The sequence below is a fragment of the Oncorhynchus masou genome, chromosome 1 (assembly GCF_036934945.1).
Source record: "Oncorhynchus masou masou isolate Uvic2021 chromosome 1, UVic_Omas_1.1, whole genome shotgun sequence".
NCBI lineage: Eukaryota > Metazoa > Chordata > Actinopteri > Salmoniformes > Salmonidae > Oncorhynchus > Oncorhynchus masou.
Genome location: NC_088212.1, coordinates 39,048,463 through 39,074,889, shown reverse-complemented (window position 1 = coordinate 39,074,889; position 26,427 = coordinate 39,048,463). Strand labels below are relative to the sequence as shown.

Genomic DNA, 26,427 nt, shown 5'->3' with positions numbered 1-26,427 from the left:
GTCACTAGGTGTTGTCCTAAGATTTAATATTATTACAAGGGGAACAACTTATACATTTTTTATACATATATATATTTTTTCCTGCCTCACTTTAAATAAAAATCTGTTATAAGGTTAAATGTATTACTCTGTAAACAGTGAAACTTACCCTGCATCCTGTGCTTCGTGTGCTCTAATTACCGACAGCAAGTTATTATTTATCAAAAAGTCACATACTGCCGGGTAACTGCAAGGCAAGAGAGAGAGAAAAACAGCCAATTAGAACAGCCAGTGGAGTGAGGTTAAAGCTGGACCTCACAGTCAGTCTTGGCAGCCATGTAGTGTGAGATATGACCGAAATTCTTTGAGGAACAGCGTGTGGCCATTAGAAGCATTTTCTGGCTGTTCTTTACTTTTGGAAATACATTTGGAATTCCTGTCAGTATCTTGCCCTCTGGCCTGGGAGGTAGGGAGGGTTTAATTGAACCACTGAGGCCAGAGCAGAACAGTGCCAAGGAGGGGTGTGGTATTTATGGACTCTTATAGCTGCTCCAGAGGCAGCCAGTAGGCCACAGCCACAGGAGAGCGGACCTGGTGTGAATCCCAAATGGCACCCTATTCCCTAAACAGTGTACTTCCTTGATCAGAGCTCTATGGGCCATAGACGAAGGTAGTGCACTATATAGGCAATAAGGTGCCATTTGGGAAGCAGCCCATCTTAGTGGCTGACCGGCTTTTACTTGGGTTTCTACAATGACCCCAGCAGCCTACTCCACCTCTCATCAAAGACTGCTCGAGCAATTAGCCGGACACCTGCATTTAGTTAGCGTGGCAAAAACCCATCAACAGCGGAAAGAGATATACAGTGCATTCAGACTCATTCACTTTTGTTACATTACAGCCTTATTCTAAAATGGACTAAATACTATTTTTCCCCCTCATCAATCTACACACAATACCGCTTAATGACAAACCAAAAAGGTTTAAAAAACTGAAATACCTTCTTTACATACGTATTCAGACCCTTGCTATGAGACTCGAAATTGAGTTCAGGTGCATCCTGTTTCCAATGATCATCCTTGAGATGTTTCTACAACTTCATTGGAGTCCACCTGTGATACATTCAATTGATTGGACAAGATTTGGAAAGGCACACACCTGTCTATATAAGGTCCCACACTTGACAGACAGTGCACATCAAAGCAGAAACCAAGCCATGAGGTGGAAGGAATTGTCTGTAGACCTCAGAGACAAGATTGTGTCGAGGCACAGATTTGGCGAATGGCACAAAAACATTTCTGCAGCATTGAAGGTTCCCAAGAACATAAGAGGCCTCAATCATTCTTAAATTGAAGAAGTTTGGAACCGTCAACTCTTCCTAGAGCTGGACGCCAGGCTAAACTGAGCAATTGGGGAAGAAAAGCCTTGGGTCGGGGAGGTGACCAAGAACCCTATGGTCACTCTGACAGAGCTCCTTCCAGAAGGACAACCATCTCTGCAGCACTCCACCAATCAGGCCTTTATGGTAGAGTGGCCAGACGGAAGCCACTCCTCAGTAAAAGGCACAGGACAGCGGACTTGAAGTTTGCCAGAAGGCACCGACATGACTCAGACCGTGGAAAACAAGATTATTTGGTCTGATGAAACCAAGCGTCATGTCTGGAGGAAACCAGGCACCGCTCATCACCTGACCAATACCAATACCCAAGATAATTGTGTAGTTTAGAGTGTGTAGACTTAGAGTGATTATCTTAATTTACCGAGGTTAGCTAGCCAGCTATTTGTCGTCCTTAACGTAGGAGATGCTGCTAGCTAGCTAGCCAACAGCTAGCCAACCTCTACCGAATTGAACTTCAACTACCCGGTCAACATTCCGCGTCGCTCCACAGGTAGTATCACATTTTCATTTCACTTCATTACAGTACAACGGTTTGATTTGTTTGATCGTAGCTAGCTAGCTACATAGCCGTCTTTGTATCTAAGACAATTGTGTAGTCTAGAGCGATTTTCTAGGTTAGCTAGCCAGCTATTGTCGTTCTTTTAACGTAACGTAATGCAATCAACACTGCTAGCTAGCCAGCTAGCCCCCGAATAGCAGCACTGTAGAAACTATTACACTCGACGGAACGACTTGATTAGTGTAGTGTCAACATCGCAGCCACTACCAGTTAGCCTACAAAGTCAACAACGCAGCCACTGCCAGCTAGCCTACTCCAGCAGTACTGTATCATTTCAATAATTTTAGTCAATAAGATTCTTGCTACGTAAGCTTAACTTTCTGAACATTCGAGACGTGTAGTCCACTTGTCATTCCAATCTCCTTTGCATTAGCGTAGCCTCTTCTGTAGCCTGTCAACTATGTGTCTATCTATCCCTGTTCTCTCCTCTCTGCACAGACCATACAAACGCTCCACACCGCGTGGCCACCCTAATCTGGTGGTCCCAGCGCGCACGACCCACGTGGAGTTCCAGGTCTCCGGTAGCCTCTGGAACTGCCGATCTGCGGCCAACAAGGCAGAGTTCATCTCAGCCTATGCCTCCCTCCAGTCCCTCGACTTCTTGGCACTGACGGAAACATGGATCACCACAGATAACACTGCTACTCCTACTGCTCTCTCTTCGTCCGCCCACGTGTTCTCGCACACCCCGAGAGCTTCTGGTCAGCGGGGTGGTGGCACCGGGATCCTCATCTCTCCCAAGTGGTCATTCTCTCTCTCTCCCCTTACCCATCTGTCTATCGCCTCCTTTGAATTCCATGCTGTCACAGTTACCAGCCCTTTCAAGCTTAACATCCTTATCATTTATCGCCCTCCAGGTTCCCTCGGAGAGTTCATCAATGAGCTTGATGCCTTGATAAGCTCCTTTCCTGAGGACGGCTCACCTCTCACAGTCCTGGGCGACTTTAACCTCCCCACGTCTACCTTTGACTCATTCCTCTCTGCCTCCTTCTTTCCACTCCTCTCCTCTTTTGACCTCACCCTCTCACCTTCCCCCCCTACTCACAAGGCAGGCAATACGCTCGACCTCATTGCAACTCCCCTCCAAGTCTCCGACCACTACCTTGTATCCTTTTCCCTCTCGCTCTCATCCAACACTTCCCACACTGCCCCTACTCGGATGGTATCGCGCCGTCCCAACCTTCGCTCTCTCTCCCCGCTACTCTCTCCTCTTCCATCCTATCATCTCTTCCCTCTGCTCATACCTTCTCCAACCTATCTCCTGATTCTGCCTCCTCAACCCTCCTCTCTTCCCTTTCTGCATCCTTTGACTCTCTATGTCCCCTATCCTCCAGGCCGGCTCGGTCCTCCCCTCCCGCTCCGTGGCTCGACGACTCACTGCGAGCTCACAGAACAGTGCTCCGGGCAGCCGAGCGGAAATGGAGGAAAACTCGCCTCCCTGCGGACCTGGCATCCTTTCACTCCACTCCTCTCTACATTTTCCTCCTCTGTCTCTGCTGCTAAAGCCACTTTCTTCCACTCTAAATTCCAAGCATCTTCCTCTAACCCTAGGAAGCTCTTTGCCACCTTCTCCTCCCTCCTGAATCCTCCTCCCCCTCCCCCCCTCCTCCCTCTCTGCAGATGACTTCGTCAACCATTTTGAAAAGAAGGTCGACGACATCCGATCCTCGTTTGCTAAGTCAAACGACACCGCTGGTTCTGCTCACACTGCCCTACCCTGTGCTCTGACCTCTTTCTCCCCTCTCTCTCCAGATGAAATCTCGCTTCTTGTGACGGCCGGCCGCCCAACAACCTGCCCGCTTGACCCTATCCCCTCCTCTCTTCTCCAGACCATTTCCGGAGACCTTCTCCCTTACCTCACCTCGCTCATCAACTCATCCCTGACCGCTGGCTACGTCCCTTCCGTCTTCAAGAGAGCGAGAGTTGCACCCCTTCTGAAAAAACCTACACTCGATCCCTCCGATGTCAACAACTACAGACCAGTATCCCTTCTTTCTTTTCTCTCCAAAACTCTTGAACGTGCCGTCCTTGGCCAGCTCTCCCGCTATCTCTCTCAGAATGACCTTCTTGATCCAAATCAGTCAGGTTTCAAGACTAGTCATTCAACTGAGACTGCTCTTCTCTGTATCACGGAGGCGCTCCGCAATGCTAAAGCTAACTCTCTCTCCTCTGCTCTCATCCTTCTAGACCTATCGGCTGCCTTCGACACTGTGAACCATCAGATCCTCCTCTCCACCCTCTCCGAGTTGGGCATCTCCGGTGCGGCCCACGCTTGGATTGCGTCCTACCTGACAGGTCGCTCCTACCAGGTGGCGTGGCGAGAATCTGTCTCCTCGCCACGCGCTCTCACCACTGGTGTCCCCCAGGGCTCTGTTCTAGGCCCTCTCCTATTCTCGCTATACACCAAGTCACTTGGCTCTGTCATAACCTCACATGGTCTCTCCTATCATTGCTATGCAGACGACACACAATTAATCTTCTCCTTTCCCCCTTCTGATGACCAGGTGGCGAATCGCATCTCTGCATGTCTGGCAGACATATCAGTGTGGATGACGGATCACCACCTCAAGCTGAACCTCGGCAAGACGGAGCTGCTCTTCCTCCCGGGGAAGGACTGCCCGTTCCATGATCTCGCCATCACGGTTGACAACTCCATTGTGTCCTCCTCCCAGAGCGCTAAGAACCTTGGCGTGATCCTGGACAACACCCTGTCGTTCTCAACCAACATCATGGCGGTGGCCCGTTCCTGTAGGTTCATGCTCTACAACATCCGCAGAGTACGACCCTGCCTCACAGGAAGCGGCGCAGGTCCTAATCCAGGCACTTGTCATCTCCCGTCTGGATTACTGCAACTCGCTGTTGGCTGGGCTCCCTGCCTGTGCCATTAAACCCCTACAACTCATCCAGAACGCCGCAGCCCGTCTGGTGTTCAACCTTCCCAAGTTCTCTCACGTCACCCCGCTCCTCCGCTCTCTCCACTGGCTTCCAGTTGAAGCTCGCATCCGCTACAAGACCATGGTGCTTGCCTACGGAGCTGTGAGGGGAACGGCACCGCAGTACCTCCAGGCTCTGATCAGGCCCTACACCCAAACAAGGGCACTGCGTTCACCCACCTCTGGCCTGCTCGCCTCCCTACCACTGAGGAAGTACAGTTCCCGCTCAGCCCAGTCAAAACTGTTCGCTGCTCTGGCCCCCCAAAGGTGGAACAAACTCCCTCACGACGCCAGGACAGCGGAGTCAATCACCACCTTCCGGAGACACCTGAAACCCCACCTCTTCAAGGAATACCTAGGATAGGATAAGTAATCCTTCTCACCCCCCCCCTTAATGATTTAGATGCACTATTGTAAAGTGGCTGTTCCACTGGATGTCAGAAGGTGAATTCACCAATTTGTAAGTCGCTCTGGATAAGAGCGTCTGCTAAATGACTTAAATGTAAATGTACCATCCCTACGGTGAAGCATGGTGTTGGCAGCGTCATGCTGTGGGGATGCTTTACAGAGACAGGGACTGGGAGACTAATCAGGATCAAGGGAAAGATGAACAAGGCAAAGTACAGAGAGAACCTTGATGAAAACCTGTTCCAGAGTGCTCAGGACCTCTGACTGGGGGGAAGATTCACCTTCCAACAGAACAACAACCCTAAACACACAGCCAAGACAACGCAGGAGTGGCTTCGGAACAAGTCTCTGAATGTCCTTGAGTGGCTCAGCCAGAGCGCGGACTTGAACCCGATCGAACATCTCTGGAGAGACCTGAAAATAGCTGTGCAGTGACGCTCCCCCTCCAACCTGACAGAGCTTGAGAGGATCTGCAGAGATGAATGGGAGAAATTCTCCAAATACAGGTGTGACAAGCTTGTAGCGTCATACCCAAGAAGTCTCGAGGCTGTAATCGTTGCCAAAGGTGCTTCAACAAAGTACTGAGTAAAGGGTCTGAATACATATGTAAATGTGATCGTTTTTTTTTTTAATACATTGAAAAAAAATCTAAAAAACAGTTTTTGCTTTGTCATTATGGGTATTGTGCGTAGATTAATGAGGATTTTTGAAATCAATTTTAGAATATGGCTGTAACATAAAATGTGGAAAAAAAATCTGAATGCTCGTACTGCTAGGGAGGCAATGGACTGGCGCTTCCTAGGGTCAATACCTTACAGTACACTCCCAAACTGGACAGTGCAGGGGCCTATACTTCAACTAACTAAAACACAGATCTATCCCTGGTGGGTCACCAGTAGCTCTTCAAGTAGCAAACCGTATTATTTTCAACTTCTGGCCAGTATTATTGGCCATATAAGTTTCTTAGGTAGCTGAACCTTGATATAGAGCAGGTCGCATACCTGAAAAAGTAGGAGCAGCCTCGAACAGAGTTGTGGTTGAAGTGTTCTGCTGTCTTCTCACTGCCGTAGTCCTCTCCTGGGTCAGCCCAGATCAGGTCACACATTGGGCCGAATGCTGGAGGCTCCTTAAACCTGTCTAACTGTGGAGCGCACACACACGCACAGCACCATGAGTCAAAGAAAGTTGATTGACCACAAAAAAAAAATGTATCCACTAAACTCAGCAAATAAAGAAACGTCCTCTCACTGTCAACTGTGTTTATTTTCAGCAAACTTAACATGTGTAAATATGTGTATGAACATAAGATTCAACAACAGACATAAACTGAACAAGTTCCACAGACATGTGACTAACATAGATGGAATAATGTGTCCCTGAACAAAGGGGGGGGGGGGTCAAAATCAACAGAAACAGTCAGTATCTGGTGTGGCCACCAGCTGTATTAAGTACTGCAGTGCATCTCCTCCTCATGGACTGCACCAAATTTGCCAGTTCTTGCTGTGACATGTTATCCCACTCTTCCACCAAGGCACCTGCAAGTTCCCGGATATTTCTGGGGGGAAATGGCCCTAGCCCTCACCCTCCGATCCAACAGGTCCCAGACGTGCTCAATGGGATTGAGATCCGGACTCTTCGCTGGCCATGGCAGAACACTGACATTCCTGTCTTGCAGGATATCACGCACAGAAAGAGCAGTATGGCATTGTCAAGTTGGAGGGTCACGTCAGGATGAGCCTGCAGGAAGGGTACCACATGAGAGGGGAGGATGTCTTCCCTGTAACGCACAGCGTTGTGATTGTCTGCAATGATAAGCTCAGTCCGATGATGCTGTGACACACCGCATTAGACCATGACGAACCCTCCACCTCCAAATCGACCCCACTCCAGAGTACAGGCCATGGTGTAACGCTCATTCCTTCGACAATAAACACGAATCTGACCATCAAGCCTGGTGAGACAAAACCCTGACTCGTCTGCGAAGAGCACTTTTATTTGAGGGCCTACAAGCCCTCAGTCCAGCCTCTCTCAGCCTATTGCAGACAGTCTGAGCACTGATGGAGGGATCGTGCGTTCCTGGTGTAACTCGGGCAGTTGTTGTTGCCATCCTGTACCTGTCCCACAGGTGTGATGTTCGGATGTACTGATCCTGTGTAGGTGTTGTTACACGTGGTCTGCCACTACGAAGATGATCAGCTGTCCGTCCTGTCTCCCTGTAGCGCTGTCTTAGGCGTCTCACAGTACAGACATTGCAATTTATTGCCCTGGCCACATCTGCAGTCCTCATGCCTCCTTGCAGCATGCCTAAGGCACGTTCACGCAGATGAACATGGACCCTGAGCAACTTTCATTTGGCGTTTTTCAGAGTCAGTAGAAAGGCCTCTTCAGTGTCCTAAGTTTTCATAACGGTTACCTTAATTTCCTACCGTCTGTAAGCTGCTAGTGTCTTAACGACGTTCCACAGGTGCATGTTCATTAATGGTGTATGGTTCATTGAACAAGCATGGGAAACAGTGTTTAAACCCTTTACAATGAAGATCTATGAAGTTATTTGGATTTTTACGAATTGTCTTTGAAAGACAGGGTCCTGAAAAAGGGATGTTTCTTTTTTTGCTGAGTTTAAATTCATCCAAACCTAGTTTGTAGTCAAACACGGACTTACTTTCCTAATGTCGTCTAGGCAGTTGATTTCTGGTGAGAGCCCACCATGTACACACAGGAACTGTTGGTTGAGGAGAGCAGCGAGCGGCAGGCAGTCAAAGGCTTCCATGCAGGCATCGTACACACGCTCTGAGTACTTGATTTTACCTAAACATGGAACAGGGGATTCACATAAGATATGGTTCACTATCGCTTTCAGAGCACATCTACTTGCGCTTGCTAAACTCTTGATTAAATGAGGCAGTACCACTTCAATTGTAACCAAGGTCAAACTACGCTTCACTTACATGCCAGGTTTTTTCTGCATAAGTGAAAGTGTAAAAATATATATATTTTTTTTAATACATTTTCGGGATTGGAAAACAATTTCAGTGTAAACTTTATGACTAAAATCATATATAATGTACGTAGAAAAGATAATGGACCGAGATAGTGTACAAAACATTAGGAACACCTTCCTAATATTATGATTTTTTTGCCTTAAGAACAGCCTCAATTCGTCGAGCACGGACTCTAAGGTGTCGAAAGCGTTCCACAGGGATGCTGGCCCCGACTCCAATGCTTTCCACAAATGTGTCAAGTTGGCTGGATGTCCTTTGGCTGGTGGACCATTCTTGACACACAAACTCAAACCAGTGAGCCTGAATTCAGGAGTATTGATTTTGTTATAATGTTTAAGCATTGAATTTCAGAAAAAAATTGCTTTAAAACTGCAACATTTTCTCTCAGCTCCATGGCAAAATGTGTAAAATTGTAAAAAGTTTGTTTTAAAGCACAGAAATGCTCTCCACAGTCAAGATGGAGGGCCTCAATAATTGGGGCTGACCATTGCCCCCACTCACCAACTAAGCTACTTTTTGATCCAGAAAAACCATGCATGCCAAAATAACTGCTAGGGAATCATCTCAATTAGCTATAGCCTGGGTTTTCAGAGGGTGCTGTTGTTTTTGTGACCTATATGTTGGTATCCTATATGTTTTCAACCACTAACTCCACAGTTACTAGCTACTCCGCAGGGGATGTCGTGTTCTCCTAGGTGATCCACACCATGTTTAAAACTTCAAAAGACAAGATAACCCAGCCACCTTGACAGGTGTGGCATATCACTAAACTGAATAAACAACATGATCATTGCACCTTGTGCTAAGGACAATAAAAGGCCACTCCAAAATGTGCAGTTTTGTCACACAACACAATGCCACAGATTGGCATGCTGACTGCAGGAATGTCCACAAGAGCGGTTGCCAGAGAATTGAATGTTAATTTCTTTACCGAAAGTCGCGTCCAACGTCATTTTAGAGAATTTGGTCCAACCCGCCTCACAAACGCAGACCACGTGAAACCACGCCAGCCCAGGACCTTCACATCCGGCTTTCTTCACCTGCGGGATCGTCTGAGACCAGTCACCCTGACAGCCTATGAAACTGAGTATTTCTGTCTGTAATAAAGCCCTTTTGTGGAGAAAAATGTATTCTGATTGGCTGTGCCGGGCTCCCACCCATGGCTGCACCCCTGCCCAGTCGTGTGAAATCCATAGTTAGGACCTAATGAATTTATTTAAATTGATTGATTGATTTCACTATATGAACTGTAACTCAGTAAAATCATAGAAATTGTTGCGTTTATATTTTTATTCCGTATAGATGAGGGCAAAAAACTGCTGAGCGCAAAATCCCCCAGGCTGATTGTGTGAGCACAGCAAGAATACAAGACCATGGACAAAGACGTAAAATGAGTGCTTGAAGGGATAAGAGAGCCTTTGTCCAGGAATTGGCCTGTAAGGCAGAACAAGCTGCAGCAAGAGGAAAACTAAGCACTGTACATAAGATCACAAGACATCTCTGTGGCCAAGCTAGCAACCACACAATGCACACAATGTTAACAACCAAAGAGGAACAAACTGCAAGATGGAGAGGTCCTCAACTGGCCAAAGCCTAATGATCCAGCAGACCCACCACCCTCGGATGAGATTGATGGTATAGACGCCGACCCACCAGTTGAAGCAGAGGTCCAAGCAGCCATCAAGGCTATGAAGAGTGGCAAAGCACCAGGGATTCTCTCAGCAGGCTGAGCTACTTAAAGCTGATGACAACACAGCTACCAAGGTGCTGACTGATCTCTTCAGCAAGATCTGGGAGCCACAAGACTGGAGAAAAGGACTTATCGTCAAACTGCCAAAGATCGGAAACCTCAGCGAATGTGACAACTGGCGAGTTAAAACACTTGTTTCCACCCACAGCAAAATCTTTGGTGGACATTCCTGCAGTCAGCATGCCAATTGCATGCTCCCTCAAAGCTTGAGACATCTGTGGCATTGTGCTGTGTGATCAAACTGCACATTTTATAGTGGCCTATTGTCCCCAGCACAAGGTGCACCTGTGAAATGATTATGCTGTTTAATCACCTTCTTGATATGCCACAACTGTCAGGTGGATGGATTATCTTGGCAAAGGAGAAATGCTCACTAACAGGGATGTAAACAAAGTTGTGTGCAACATTTGAGAGAAGCTGTTTGTGTGTATCTAAAATGTATTTTATTTCAGCTCATGAAACGAACACTACAGGTTGTGTTTATATTTTTGTTCAGCATAAAATGCTTAGTGCTGGACAGTGGCCATTCTCATTGAGAGCTCAAGGAAAGCAAGATAATCTGTGAGTCCCTGGGGTGAGAGAGAGTAGCTAGCATTCAAACGATTCCAAAGGTAGGGAAGGGAGAGAGCACGGCACTGCACCGCAGTCCCTTCATTTGGCCTTCAGGGTGTGAAGTCAGTTAGTATGGAACTCATGCTTTCTGATATGGTTAAAATGTTCAGAGGCCTTTCTAGCAACACAGAAGTTAATTTATCAGTCTTGCAATAGCCTTGCACAAACCCAAAGGCTGAAGAACCAACCAAAACAACAACAGTCAAACAGCAAGTCTCTTTGAAATACTAGGGCTAGACAATAGCCAAGCTAATTTAAGCTACAGCTACAGATGTAACCGATCAAGTGAAAAAGTCATGTATCTCCCCAAGGTGCATAAAGGACCCAGAGATAAACTGTCAGTTACATGAACTCCTGGCTGCGTAAGAAGGACATCCGGAGAGGAGAAATAATAAGGTCCTGACAGATGGGGCTGGACCAGGGTGGATCGGTGCTGCCGTTACAAGACCAGGCTTTAGTAACAACAGACAGACACGGACTGACTGGGCTCAACGGTTAGGCGCAGCTTGTGTCCCAAATGGCACCCGTAGGGCTCGGGTCAGAAGCAGTGCACTACATAAGGAATAGGGTGCCATTTAGAACGTGCAGAGTGTCTTAGACCTGTCGCTTCTCAAAATGCCTGAGAAACATACAGGCACACCCACTCTCTCCGGGGGTGTTCGAGGTCATATTTTTTCAGATGATTCGATCTCACAACACCTGGAGAAACATCCCAGAAACCACATTAACATGATCTAGAAATCTTCGGCTGTGCAGCGTGACTGCTAAACGACGACCTGGAATGCCACCTAAATCTAAAGCAGGAGGGGAGCAGTCTATTTTTACAGTATGTTGACTTTCATCCTGAGGAAAAGAGCAACACTTATCAGTGGAGCCATCTGCTGCTTAAGGCTAACTGCCTCTGTCAGCCCAGCGCTTGTCAATTAGTTTAAATGCATGCTAATGAATGCATTCATTATAAACTAATTAGACTGAAGCATCTTTCTTTCCAATAGGTTCTTCCCATTCAAATGCTGTTTGCCAATGTTGTTGCTGCCTCTCCTGTCCTGTCCGCCAACGCAAGGTTTGTTTCTTTGATGAGGTTTGCATACTAATGCCTAACACCTGTGCCGCCACTTGAATGCACAGCGATAAGTGTTCACTCACACATACCCATACTCGTGTACAAACACACACCTTGTGGGTGTGTCAGCTCTCTTTCATTGTGTGTAACGGTCTGAATAACGTCATCTGCATGGCTGGCTGCTCTCCATGCCTCAGCAGCTCGCCGTCTGGCTGCACCGTGAAGAGGAGACGTGGTCTCTATGCACGATGGATAAAGACACCTGAACAATGAGATGTTCCTATTGGGAACTGTAGCAGACAGGCTTCCTGATCCTGATGTGTCAGAGTAGAGGGAGGCTGTTCAATCAAGGAGACAGCCACCAGGCACAGGCAGGGAGGGGTCTGCCTGTCTCTTTGTGTCTGTCTGTCTCCGTGAATGACTCCGTCTCTCTGTCTGAATGTCTGTTTATCTCTTGGTTTGACTTTTTGTCTGTCACCGACCGGTTGCTAAGCTCACCAGCCAAAAATAATACTGCGCTATAATAAGAGCATCAATAAGCCACAGAGCTAGGGGGAAGAATGTCCCCTTCAAGTATGTACTTCATGTCTGTTTGCAGAGTAGGGCCAAGTCTGCTTCTCTAGGTTGCAGAGGGCCTTTGATCTCTAAGTAGTACCCTATGGTGTTGCATCACATTAGGCTTGCCCTCATTGGTGTGACATATCATGCTGCAGTGACAGTATACTTACATTCCTGTTTGAAGGTGAAGTACTCTGTGAGGTGCCGGCACTCGTGGTTCCCTCGCAGGAGGAAGAGTGTGGTCGGGTGATTGATCTTGAGTGACCAGAGGTACAGCACACACTGTGAGAGGAGAGAGCGAGTGAGGGACACAAGGCAACCAGGGCATGAAAGTCAAGCACACAACCCCAACGTAGATCCTGAATGCCCAACATGAATTATAAATCACAAATCTCTATACAAAATAAAGATTTACATTCTGTTGAGGCTGAGAAGGTCAAAAAACACAAAATGATAGAAGAACCACAGGACCAGGCCCCTCAGATTGTAAGGACGAGGAGAATTGTCAACTGCAACAGGTAGTTTAAAATGGATACGCTCCAGCCAAAAGGTTTGCCTACACCTCTTCAACCAACCAGATGGCCTGTGTCTACAGTACAGTGCAAAAATAAAAACAATAAAACAGCGCATTAAAACTGGGGTCGTATCCACAAAGTGCCTAAGAGTAGAAATCGGTTGTAAGTGCTAAGAATAAAGACTTTACACCTATCCTTATGGGTAAAAATAAAAGCTATACATTAAGCCTCTTTAGTCATAAGAGTCCCATCTAGGCGACAGATACTGTATTTAGGACACCTCGTGAGCAGTGTGCCACACGCAAATGCTCTGGAGTTGTTAAAGGGCCAATTTTTTATCTCAATATAGAATAATTAGTGCCTTAGTGTTATTTTTTTATTATTAAAATGGTTAAAAATAGCTTCTTAGCTAAGAGCAATTTCTTAAGCAAGAATTTTGCTACAAGTGGGAAGAGGACTCCTGCGGGTTCTCATTTGGTTGTTATCAGTTGTGTACAGGCAACTGTCTTGTGAGCGCTGAGCAGCAGCCAAAACGAGCAGTTACTCGGCTACTAACACGCAGAGCGCCTATATCGCATTAGTGGAAACAAAGACTTCTCAGGGAATATCTTCCGGTTTTAACTATAAGAAGTGACTTTTAGGAGAATTAGGAGAATTAACGTGGTAGGTTGGGATAATTAGGTTAAGGTTAGGAAAATGTTAGGGTTAGCTAAACTGTCTCCAACGCGACTCGAAAGTATCTAGCTACAACCAGGCTGCGTATAAAAAGTTTGCATGGGTCGGAAGTGATTTTTATCAGGATGGGACAGACAAGTATGTGAAAACATTTGACAGGACAAGATGGACAATAATTCATTTTTCACTCCTGTGTCAACCTCAGAGTGGTCTGAGTGATGGGCCTAATTGGACAAGCCTAATGAGAGGGATATATAACCAGGAAACTCTGATATTGGCAGAGGTTTGAAACTCTTTGTTATTGGTATATTAACTTATACCGCCTGGTGTTGTCGCCAGACAGGCCAAAACTCCATCCCACCAAAACAGGCTGAAATGTCAGTTATTTTCAAACAGCTCTTACACTAAAACGGCATTATCATAATTTTTACAATTTCACTGAATTATTCCAACCTTAGTGTGGAATTGTACACAGAGTACACCAAACATTAGGAACACCTTCCTAATATTGAGTGGCACACCTTTTGCCCTCAGAAGAGCCCTTAATTCATCAAGGCATGGATTCTACAAGGTGTCGAAAGCATTCCGCAGGGATGCTGGCCCATGTTGACTCCAATGCTTCCCACAGTTGTGTCAAGTTGGCTGGATGTCCTTTGGGTGGTGAACCATTCTTGATACACACATGAAAAACAGTTGAGTGTGAGAAAACATGCAGCCTTGCTGATCTTGACACAAACAGGTGCACCTGGCACCTACTACCATACCCCGTTCAAAGGCACTTCAATATTTTGTCTTGCCCATTCACCCTCTCAATGGCACAGAATCCATGTCTCAATTCTCACAAGGCTTAAAAATCTTTAATTAACCTGTCTCCTCCCCTTCATCTACACTGATTGAGGTCTATTTTAACAAGATACATCATATAAGGGATCATAGCTTTCACCTGGACTCACCTGGTCAGCCTGTCTCATTCTTAATGTTATGTATACTCAATGTATATAAAACTAAAAAGGTAAATCACATTTTTGACTGCACTGGGCCTTTAAAATAATGTTTTGATATATCCATATATGATCCATATATGATCAAGCCATAAATAATCTAGATCTACATACAACAGTATCACTTGCACTTTAACAATGATTTCACGAGGCCTATTTCACATTATATGCAATGTTGTATGCAACATTATCAGCGAGTGACTTGATGTTAATGTGTTGATATAACAGTAAAAGTCAAAATTCTGCTTTTAACAACCATCAGAATAGGTTAAACAAAAAGTTATTCCAACATACTGTATTCGTCAATTATTAAGCGTAGGCAAAGTGATTATGTCAGGTGAAAATTATATCAAATGTTTAAAGGGCCATTGCTGTCAAAAACATGATTTTCATGTGTTTTAAATATATTTCCACACTATGAGGTTGGACTAGTACTGTGAAATTATGAAAATTATGATAATGCCCTTTTAGTGTAAGAACTGTTTATTTGAAAAGACCGCATGAAACAGCAGCCTGTTTTGGTGAGATGGAGTTTTGGCCTGCTAGTGACGTCACCAGGCGGTAAAATGAGTTAATAGACCGATATTAAAGAGTTCCAAATCGCTCTGACAATAACAGCTAGTTTCCCACTCCCCACCCAGACCACTACCAGACAGTCCTAGCAACATTTTGGCTTGAGAAATTAGTCTTGACTAAGAAGCTATTTTTGTTTATTTTTTACCATTTCAATTGAAAACAAATCACAGTAAGGTACTTAATTGTTACCCAAAAATGATTTGATATTGAGATAAAAACAACTGCATTGGACCTTTAACCATTGCAAAATTTGATGTAGTCACATTTACTGTGGTTGTCTGAAGCGTGCTATAGAGTTCCCAGCTGGCGATGCCTCATCACAATTCGTTATTCCCCATAATTTGAAACAATGCCAAAATCACAATCTTTCCTTTGCCTCAAACTACAGTGACTACCACCTGAGATACACTTTTATGAGTTGATTTTAGTCCTGGCTCAGAGTTGGCCTGGGCAGTGTCTTAACATCGTCCTAGAATCTACTCGGGGAAATGATTTTTTTTGTCAAAACAGGTTAACAGGATTCAAAGGACCTTTTTTGCGCTGATTTGTGGCTACGGGCCCAGGTCTCCTCTGAAAAGCAACAACAGACTAGTCATTCTCTCCCCGTTTAGGGCTTTCAATGAGAGAGGATAAAAAAAACACCAGATTCAATCAAATTTAATTCATCCTCAGACACTCTTTGATGCAGTACCCAAATAGAGTTCGGGCCGCATTTAATGTGTGATGACAATATGAAAAGCGGGCTACATTTACAATCCAAATGAGATTGCTTCCCCTTCCACTTCCACTTTCCAGCCTCAGACGACAGACAAACAAGGTAGCAGCACTCATTAGTCTCCACTTGGCTTGCCACTCTCAGTCTCCCTCTATCTCAGCCCCCTCACTCTTCATCCTCTACTTTAAAATACAGCCAGGCAGGAACACAACCAGAGCCCTACATTAAGTCCCTAGAACAGGATGCCAAGGCAACCAAGGCCAGCAGGTGTCCATTCAAATAATACACAATAGAGAAGTGGGCATTGCGCTACCCATAATTCCGGAGTTTCTAGGAAGGATGGGGTGTTCCGAAGCGGAGAAGCGCAGGTAGGGACTTGGGATTGTTTGTGTCATCATCATGCCAACTCCTTGTCATTCTTTGGCATTTCAAACATCAGTTAACTATGACTAGGGGACTGGTTGACCATGGGAAGAGGTTCAAGCCAGTGAGGGAGCCAGGGTGAGGAGAGGGGCAGATTAGAGTCAGTGAAAGGACCTCTAGTCTGAGTGAGGGGCTTTGAGTGGAGTGCCTCAGGCTGAAGGGCGATTTAATGAGTCTCTCCCCCCCCCCCCCCTCTCTCTCCCTCCCTTCCTGCCTGCCTGCGTGCGTTGAGCGGGGGAGGCAGACAAAGGCAGCAGAACAGCACGTTGTGTGTCAGACACAAGTGGCTGCTACCTCCCTCACCTCGAAACACACACACTTCACTTCAGACAGCAGTGTGCTGCCTAGTGGTGGCTGGGAGGGGTCTATAGGTTAGAGCACTTTCCTGCATCAAAGAGGGAGAAAGGAATGAGGAGGCGGTGATGCAAAGGAAGGCCAACAGGAGAATCAAAATGGATGGCTCACACATACTCAATTTAGACCGAGCAAATGTCTGGCCTGAAATGGTAAAGCTACCTACCTTCTATGAAAGGATAAGGTCAATCTTTCCATTCTTGGCCTTCATATGGAACTAGAACATAGGTTTCTGAGCCCATTTCCACAAAATCAAAATCGATCTGGATGTACAGATACAAGTAACTGCCAAAATAAAGAACATACCACCAAGTGCCTTAACAGGGCGTTGGGGCACCACGAGATAGAACAGCTTCAATGCACCTTGGCATAGATTCTACAAGTGTCTTGAACTCCGTGCGACACCATTCTTCCATGAGAAATTCCATCATTTGGTGTTTGGTTGATGGAAAATGATGTCTCAGGCGCCACTCCAGAATCGCCTGTGTTTAATTGGGTTGAGATCTGGTGACAGACGTCCATGGCATACGGTGTCCATCGTTTTCACACTCAAACTATTCAGTGACCATTCATGCCCTGTGGATGGGGGCATTGCCATCCTATGGGGGCATAGCCTGGTAGCCAAAATAATGACTAAGCATGATGGGATGTTAACTGCTTAATTAACTTAGGAACCACACCTGTATGGAAGGACCTGATTCCAATATACTTTGTATCCTTTATTTACTCAAGTATCCATTATTCTGGCAATTACGTGTAGAGCTCACCATGTCTCTCCCTATTCCATATGTAGTGCACTACTTTTGACCAGAGCCCTATGAGCCCTGGTCAAAAGTAGTGCACTACATAGGGGAAAAGGGTGCTATTAGGGACGCATCCACCCATAAATCCAGTGAGTTATGATGTGGTCCACCTCTGGCCCATGTCCAATGGTAGATCTCATTACTGGCCTAGTCAACACACTGGTTTAATTTACGCAGCACATCAAAGAGAGCTTCTCTTTGCCAGTCCTTCTAGGAGGGTAAGGCACTGGCAGTACCCTCCTCCTTACCCCTAGACTAAAGCACAGTCGGTCATCATATTAGCAGATATTTGATGTGTAACAGAAAGCACACGGAGTCATTTCATTCTTGTCATTTTAACCAGGATAGTCAACTAAGTAACACTTGCCACTGTTAGGCCCCTAGAAAATCTGTGTTGCAGAGAACGTGGACAGAATCAAGACATTAAAACTGAATTTTAATTAACACATTTTCCCCAAGTTTATCATAAGACATGAACAAAATACATCGTATTTTACTTAAACTTTGTGAAGAGGCAACAGCACAGGAATGCCCCAGTCTGTTTGTCTACTACTTTGTGTAGCCTATAGCGATGATGCTAATTTAATGACAATCGTCTTCTGGTAAAAGGTTGCCAAAAACATTCTCAATTAAATGAAAACTACAAAGCAGCCTATGCCTACCTGGCAGAATGATATCATGATTATTTGCATCAATCCAGTGGCCATTTGTTTTGCAAACTCTGCAATCACAAGCGCTACAGAAACACTGCTAACCAAACAGTCTCTGGCTGGTGCTCAGTTGCATTAAAGGTTAACAACACCTAAAATAAAAAAATGTCAGGTTTTTCACAGACCTCAAAAGTAGTCTCCTGATGTTGTTTAAGCATTGTTGTGGACTTGAACATCCACTTTTGTTGTTTTTCTATTAAAGTGTGATTTTGGAAATTTGGGAAAAACAGAACGAAGTCGGGAAAATAAAATAAGATTTTAATAGGGCCTCACACTGTTTTCCTGGGAGTAAAGTGAAAATCAAGTGAACGCCAAACAACGCAGGCTTGACGACACAATAAGTGTTTCAAAAACTTCTTAGTGAGTGAAATGAGCCTTGATTTTTACAGGCACATAACTCCATTGTGCTTCCAGAGGAGTCATTGATGGACATTAGCCTACCTATTTCCTGTGAGTCCTGTCTGGTTATGAGTGGATTTAATCTAGAATAGCTGATCAATGGCCCAGGGGTCACCTGTCATTCCCTATGCTCTTTCACCGACACCTTTTCATCTGTGACATTTCACCTACCGCCTCCCATCAAAAGCCCCCCAGAACCACAGACAAAGCAGGTCGATGCTTAGCCCAGTTAGCCGTCCAGCCCCTATGGCCCTGTTGACTCTTCCATTCAACCCCCCTCAGCCCTATAGCCCCGTCAACTCTTCCATTCAACACCCACAGGTCATAACTCAGCCAGCCCAGTTCTGCACCCTGAGGACTAGTCAAACTCTGCAGAATTTTGTATTCGATACCAGGTTTAGTATCACGATACTCGATACCATTACAATACTCAAAACCAAAAAAAGCAGGCTTATGAGACAAAGTTACAGAATGGTGCTTGAGCCAGACAGATCTTTTGAGTTGAATATCATTACATTTGAAATGTATTATCAATATGACTGTTGTTTACCAATCTAACTACATAATGGTAATCACTTATTTGAATAGTACATCTCTAATGATAAACTCAGTAAATCAAGCTGTAGGCCAGCTTAGGCCTATTTACAATACAAGTGTGAGTACATGTAGTGAGTTATTGAGCTCGTTTTGGCTGATTTCATGGGCTATAGATGAAACACAATCTGTTTCCTTTCCATTTGGGACTTATTTATTGTACTGATCAACAATATTTGCATAGAAGAAGCAATCTCTTATTTTATGAAAGTGTCTCATTCACACATGCATTCACACATGCAGTCAGTTCGAGGCTCGCACAAAGATCATCTTGAAAGGTAGAGACGGGGAGGACTAAGTGAATGAAAAGTTTTTGATGACAATCATCTTTAAAAATCGGCAATATTTTGGTGATACTAGGGTTTTGAATTGATGTTAGCTTTAGCTGTATGCAAGCAAGGAAAGTTAGCCTACAAAGCTGGATGCTACCTGTATCTTCTTGCATTAAGTGTTCTAGCCTGTAATGGATATGCTTATGTGAACAGTAATTCCGTAATATTTTTATTTTTTTAAAGAAACACAGCGTTACATTATGCTGCAGTTAACACACTTGAATAAGTGTGAATGTGAATCAACCCAGATTCCCAGTGAGTGCAGTGCTCATCAGGACAGGCTAGAGCTAGCAATGACTAAGAGGAGCAGGCACGGTGCACTCGCTAGGATTGAATACTTTCCCGGTATTTTACAAATGTTCCATCCCAACAATAAATCACTTTCCTCCTGGGTAACCCTCTATTCCTGCCAAAACCCGAAGTGTCATTCTGAAGCATATAAATAGGCCTGTCTGGATTTGATTAGAGCTTTGATAGAAAATGCATGCCTGATGTTAACTGAGCCTGATGAGCCATACAATAAATACATTTTATGAGCCCTATATTAAAATACGTTTACATTTAACATCTTTATTTTTTACTATTTTCTACATAGTAGAATAATAGTGAAGACATCAAAACCATGAAATAACACATATGGAATTATGTAGTGACCAAAAAATGTTAAACAATTCAAAATATATATTATATTTGGGATTCTTCAAATAGCCACCCTTTGCCTTGATGACAGCTTGGCATTCTCTCAACCAGCTTTATGAGGTACAAACCTGTAATGCATTTCAATTCGAAAGGTGTGCTTTCTTCAATTTTTAGTTGTGTAATTTCCTTCCTTCTTAATGCATTTGAGTCAATCAGTTGTGTTGTAACAAGGTGGGGGGGTATGTAGAAGATATAACTATTTGGTAAAATACCAAGTCCATATTATGGCAAGAACAGCTCAAATAAGCAAAGAGAAACAACAGTCCATCATTACTTTAAGATACAAAGGTCAGTCAATACGTAACCCTTGAATAACTTTGAACGTTTCTTCAAGTGCAGTCGCAATAACCATCAAGTGCTATGATGAAACTGGCTCTCATGAGGACCGCCACAGGAATGGAAGACCCAGAGTTACCTCTGCTGCTGAGGACCAGTTCATTAGAGCTACCAGCCTGAGAAATTGCAGCCCAAATAAATGCTTCACTGAGTTCAAGTAACAGACATCAACATCAACTGTTCAGAGGAGACAGTGTGAATCAGGCCTTCCTGGTCGAATTGCTGCAAAGAAACCACTACTAAAAGGACACCAATAATAATAATAATAATAATAAGATACTTTCTTGGGCCAAGAAACACGAGCAATGAATGTTAGACTGGTGGAAATCTGTCCTTTCCAAATTGGCGATGTTTGGTTCCAACCGCCGTTTGTCTATGTGAGACGCGGTGTGGGTGAATGGATGATCTCTGCATGTGTATTTCCCACTGTAAAGCATGGAGGTGGTGGTGTTATGGTGTGGGGGTGCTTTGCTGGTGAAACTGTCTGTGATTTATTTAGAATTCAAAGTGCACTTAAACAGCATGGCTACCACAGCATTCTGCAGGAATATCCCTGCAGAATCTGGTTTGGGCTTAGTGGGACTATCATTTGTTTTTCAACAGGACAATGAGCCAACACACCTCCAGGCTGTGTAAGGGCTATTTTACCAAGATGGAGAATGATGGAGTGCTGCATCAGATGACCTGGCCTCCACAATCCCCCAGCCTCAACCAAGTGGAGATGATTCGGGATGTGAAGGAAAAGTGAAGGAAAAGCAGTGCTCCGCACTGGTGGGAACTCCTTCAAGACAGTTGGAAAAGCATTCCAGATGAAGTTGGTTGAGAGAATGCCAAGCATGTGCAAAGCTGTCATCAAGGCAAAGGGTGGCTATTTGAAGAATCTCAAATATCAAATATATTTTTTTGTTTAACACTTTTTCGGTTACTACATGATTCCATGAGTGTTATTTCATAGTTCATGTCTTCACTATTATTCGACAATGTAGAAAAGTGTAAAAAAATAAAAGAAAAACCCTTGAATAAGTAGGTATTTAAAACATTTGACCAGTAGTGTATGATATAGGCTATTTCACATTACACACAACAGAAAAACATAAAAGTCCATAGATGTAGCTAGATATACAGTCGTGGCCAAAAGTTGAGAATGACACAAATATTAATTTTCATAAAGTCTGCTGCCTCAGTTTGTATGATGGCAATTTGCAGATACTCCAGAATGTTATGAAAAGTGATCAGATGAATTGCAATTAATTGTAAAGTCCCTCTTTGCCATGCAAATGAACTGAATCCCCCAAAAACATTTCCACTGCATTTCAGCCCTGCCACAAAAGGACCAGCTAACATGTCAGTGATTCTCTCGTTAACACAGGTGTGAGTGTTGATGAGGACAAGGCTGGAGATCACTCTGTCGTGCTGAATGAGTTTGAATAACAGACTGGAAGCTTCAAAAGGAGGGTGGTGCTTGGAATCATTGTTCTTCCTCTATCAACCACGGTTACCTGCAAGGAAACACGTGCCGTCATCATTGCTTTGCACAAAAAGGGTTTCACAGGCAAGGATATTGCTGCCAGTAAGATTGCACCGAAATCAACCATTTATCGGATCATCAAGAACTTCAAGGAGAGCGGTTCAATTGTTGTGAAGAAGGCTTCAGGGCACCCAAGAAAGTCCAGCAAGCACCAGGACCGTCTCCCAAAGTTGATTCAGCTGCGGAATCAGGGCACCACCAGTACAGAGCTTGCTCAGGAATGGCAGCAGGCAGGTGTGAGTGTATCTGCACGCAAAGTGAGGTGAAGACTTTTGGAGGATGGCCTGGTGTCAAGAAGGGGAGCAAAGAAGCCACTTCTCTCCAGGAAAAACATCAGGGACAGAGTGATATTTGGCAAAAGGTACAGGGATTGGACTGCTGAGGACTGGGGTAAAGACATTTTCTCTGATGAATCCCCTTTCCGATTGTTTGGGGCATCCGGAACAAAGCTTGTCCGGAGAAGACAAGGTGAGCACTCGCATCAGTCCTGTGTCATGCCAACAGTAAAGCATCCTGAGACCATTCATGTGTGGGGTTGCTTCTCAGCCAAGGGAGTGGGCTCACTCACAATTGTGTCTAAGAATACAGCCATGAATAAAGAATGGTACCAACACATCCTCCGAGAGCAACTTCTCCCAACCATCCAGGAACAGTTTGGTGATGAACAATGCAGTCTCCAGCATTATGGAGCACCTTGCATTAATGCAAAAGTGATAACTAAGTGGCTCGGGGGAACAAAATATTGATATTTTGGGTCCATGGCCAGGAAACTCCTCAGATCTTAATCACATTGAGAACTTGTTGTCAATCCTCTAGAGGCGGATGGACAAACAAAACCCCACAAATTCTGACAAACTCCAAGCATGGATTATGCAATAATGGGCTGCCATCAGTCATGTGGCCCAGAGGTTAATTGAAAGCATGCCAGGGCGGATTGCAGAGGTCTTGAAAAAGAAGGGTCAACACTGCAAATATTGACTCCTTGCATCAACTTCATGTAAATTGTCAATAAAAGCCTTTGACACTGCATTATATGGACTGGAATTACACACATTGTTCAAACCATTCTAAAACAAGGAGAACATGGGATTCTGGCGCAGCACATGGCCTTCAAAAGGTATAGGCCAACGAATGTCATTGAAAAGGGCCTATTTGTCTAATTAGTAGGCTGAGTAAACGAGTGGTGCACCGGTCTAAGGCACTGCATCTCAGTGATAGAGGCAACACTACAAATTACACTACAACAGACCCTGGTTCAATTCCAGGCTATATCACAACTGGCCGTGATTGGGAGTCCCATAGGGCGGTGCACAATTGGCCCACCGTTGTCTGGGTTTGGCCAACATTGTAAATGAGAATTTGTTCTTAACTGACTTACCTTATCTTCATCATTCTAATGACATCCTTAATTATTATAGGACTAGAATCAGATGCAGAAGTATTTTCCTTCTCACAAAGATTGAATGGTTATGGGTCTGAAATTATAACTGCTTTTGCCTTTCTCTATCACATGTTCACTCTTTCAAACTACCAGTGATTTCTAGTGGCTGCTGTATTTAACATTCAGCAAACGTGCTTGTGTACCTCTGAGTCTATTGGTATAAGAAATGCCAAAACATTATGTCCAACAAGGTCTAGCTTTTCCTGCATGGGACTTGATGTTAATGACAAGATGGCACCAATAGAGATGGCAGCTTCGCTTCTAGTCCTTAGGGAACTGTGCAGTATTTTTTAAATGTATTATTCCTTACATTGTTAGCCCAGAAAACATTAAGTGTCAAAGAGACATCAGCTTAACAGCACAACCAGCACTACGATCAATAACACGACTTTCCCAAAGCGGATCCTTTGTCTGCCACAGCCCAGGGCATTTGAACTGATTCCAGAGGCCGACCCAAAACAACACCGCCGGAGGAGGGGGTGCCGGAGCGGTCTTCTAGTGAGGCTTCTGAGTATATTACTAATTGTTAATTTCCAGTCCCTAGTTAACAAAGTCGACGAATTCAGGGCAAGAGTTGCTTTCCAAAGAGATAACATACTCCGTTTCATGGAAACATGGCTAGCTGAGGACATGCTATCGGAGTCCATACAGCCAAAAGGATTTTCAGTGCATCGCACCGACAGGAATAAACATCTCTCCGGTAAAAAGGGCGGGATGTAGGTTTCATGATTAATGAGTCATGGTGTAATTATAACAACATACAGGAACTCAAGTCCTTTTGTTCAATCATATGCCGACTTTATTATCTGCCAAGAGAACTCTCCTTGGTTATCACAGCCGCGTACATCCACCCACAAGCGGAAACCAAGACGGCCATCAAGGAACTTCACTGGACATTATGCAAACTGGAAACCTTATATCCTGAGGCTGCATTTATTGTAGCTGGGGATTTTAACAAAGCTAATTTGAGAACAAGGCTGCCTAAATTCTATCAGCATAACGATTGTTCTCCACGAGCCAATAACATGCTCGACCATTGCTTCTCTAACTTCTGTGATTCATACAATGCCCTCCCCTGCCCTCCTTTTGGCAAATCTGACCATGACTCCATTCTGTTGCTCCCCTCCTAAAGGCAGAAACTAAAAACAGGAAGCGTCCGTGCTTAGGTCTAGCTAACGCTGGTCTGACCAATCGGATTTCACGCTTCAAGATTGCTTAGATCACGTGGACTGGGATATGTTCCGGGTAGCCTCAGATAATAACATTGACGTATACGCTGAAAATGGGTGAGCGAGTTTATAAAGGTAGTGTATAGGAGATGCTGTACCCACTGACTATTAAAACCTTCCCTAACCAGAAACTGTGGATTGATGGCAGCATTCGCGCAAAACTAAAAGAAAATACAACAGCATTTAATCATGGCAAGGCGACTGGAAATATGACCGAATACAAACAGTATAGTTATTCCATCTGTAAGGCAATCAAACAAGCAAAGTATCAGTATAAAGACAAAGTGCAGTCGCAATTCAACGACTCAAACACGAGACGTATGTAGCAGGGTCTACAGACAATCAGATTACAAAAAGAAAACTAGCCCTGTTGCAGACATCAATGTCTTGCTTCTAGACAAATTAAACAACTTCTTTGCGCGCTTTGAGGACAATACAATGCCATTGACGCGGCCTGCTACCAAAGACTGTGGGCGCTCCTTCTTCATGGCCAATTTGAGTAAAACATTTAAACGTCTTAACCCTTGCAAGTCTGCCAGCCCAGACGGCATCCCTAGCCGCGTCCTCAGAGAACGCGCAGACCAGCTGGCTAGTGTGTTCACGGATATATTCAATCAATCTCTATCCCAGTCTGCTGTCCCAACATGCTTCAAGATGGGCACCATTGTTCCTGTTCCCAAAAAAGCAAAGGTAACTGAACTAAATGGCTATCGCCCCATAGCACTAACCTGTCATCATGAAGTGCTTTGAGAGACTAGTCAAGGATCATATCACCTCCACCTTACCAGTCACCCTAGACCCACTTTCATTTGCTTACTGCCCCAATAGGTCCACATACAATGCAAAAGTCATCACACTGCACAATCCCATCTGGAAAAGAGGAATACCTATGTAAGAATGCTGACAGCTCAGCATTCAACACCATAGCACCCTCCAAGCTCATCATTAAGCGACCCTGGGTCTCGACCCCGGGTCTCGACCCCGCCCTTTGCAATTGGCTCCTGGACTTCCTGACAGGCCTCCCCAGGTGGTGAAGGTAGGAAACAACATCTCCACTCCGCTGATCCTCAACACTGGGGCCCCACAAGGGTGTGTTCTCAGCCCCCTCCTGTACTACTTGTTCACCCACGACTGAGTGGCCATGCACGTCTCCAACTCAATAATCAAGTTAGCAGACGACACACCTGTGGTAGGCTTGATTACCAACAATGACGAGACAGCCTACAGGGAGGTGGTGAGGGCCCTCAGAGTATGGTGTCAGGAAAATAACATCTCAATCAATGTCAGCCAAAGAAAAGAGATGATTGTGGACTTCAGGAAACAGATGAGGGAGCACCCCCCTATCCACATCGACCTGACAGCAGTGGAGAAAATGGAAAGTTTTAAGTTCCTCGGTGTACATATCACTGACAAACTGAAATGCTCCATGCACACAGACAGCGTGTGGTGAAGGCGGCGCAACAGCGCCTCTTCAACCTTTTGGCTCATCACCAAAAACCCTGACAAACTTTTACAGATGCACAATTGACAGCATCCTGTCGGGCTGTATCACAGCCTGGTACGGCAACAGCATCGCCCTCAACCGCAAGGCTCTCCAGAGGGTAGTGAGGTCTGCACATTGCATCACCGGGGGCAAACTACCTGCCCTCCATGACACCTACAGCACCCGATGTCACAGGAAAGCAAAAGAGATTGTCAAGGACAATAACCACCCGAGCCAATGCCTGTTCACCCCACTTCCACCCAGAAGGCGAGGTCAGTACAGGTGCAGCAAAGCTGGGAGAGATTGAAAAACAGCTTTTATCCCAAGGCCATCAGATAGCACAAAGAGGTG

At 44.9% G+C, this 26,427-nt stretch overlaps 1 protein-coding gene across 4 annotated transcripts in view; it reads right to left on the bottom strand.

Annotated features, from left to right (window-relative positions):
- The window catches only part of ppp3cca (protein phosphatase 3, catalytic subunit, gamma isozyme, a), an 83,056-nt gene that overhangs the window by 16,330 nt on the left and 40,299 nt on the right, over positions 1-26,427 (bottom strand). For all 4 annotated transcript variants that reach the window (XM_064971246.1, XM_064971237.1, XM_064971252.1 and 1 more), the window contains exons 4-7: positions 12,434-12,545; positions 7,941-8,086; positions 6,280-6,419; positions 149-226 (exon numbers count right to left, since the gene is read on the bottom strand). In XM_064971246.1, coding sequence (XP_064827318.1) covers positions 149-226; positions 6,280-6,419; positions 7,941-8,086; positions 12,434-12,545 — 476 coding nt within the window. The remainder of the gene's footprint in view (positions 1-148; positions 227-6,279; positions 6,420-7,940; positions 8,087-12,433; positions 12,546-26,427) is intronic.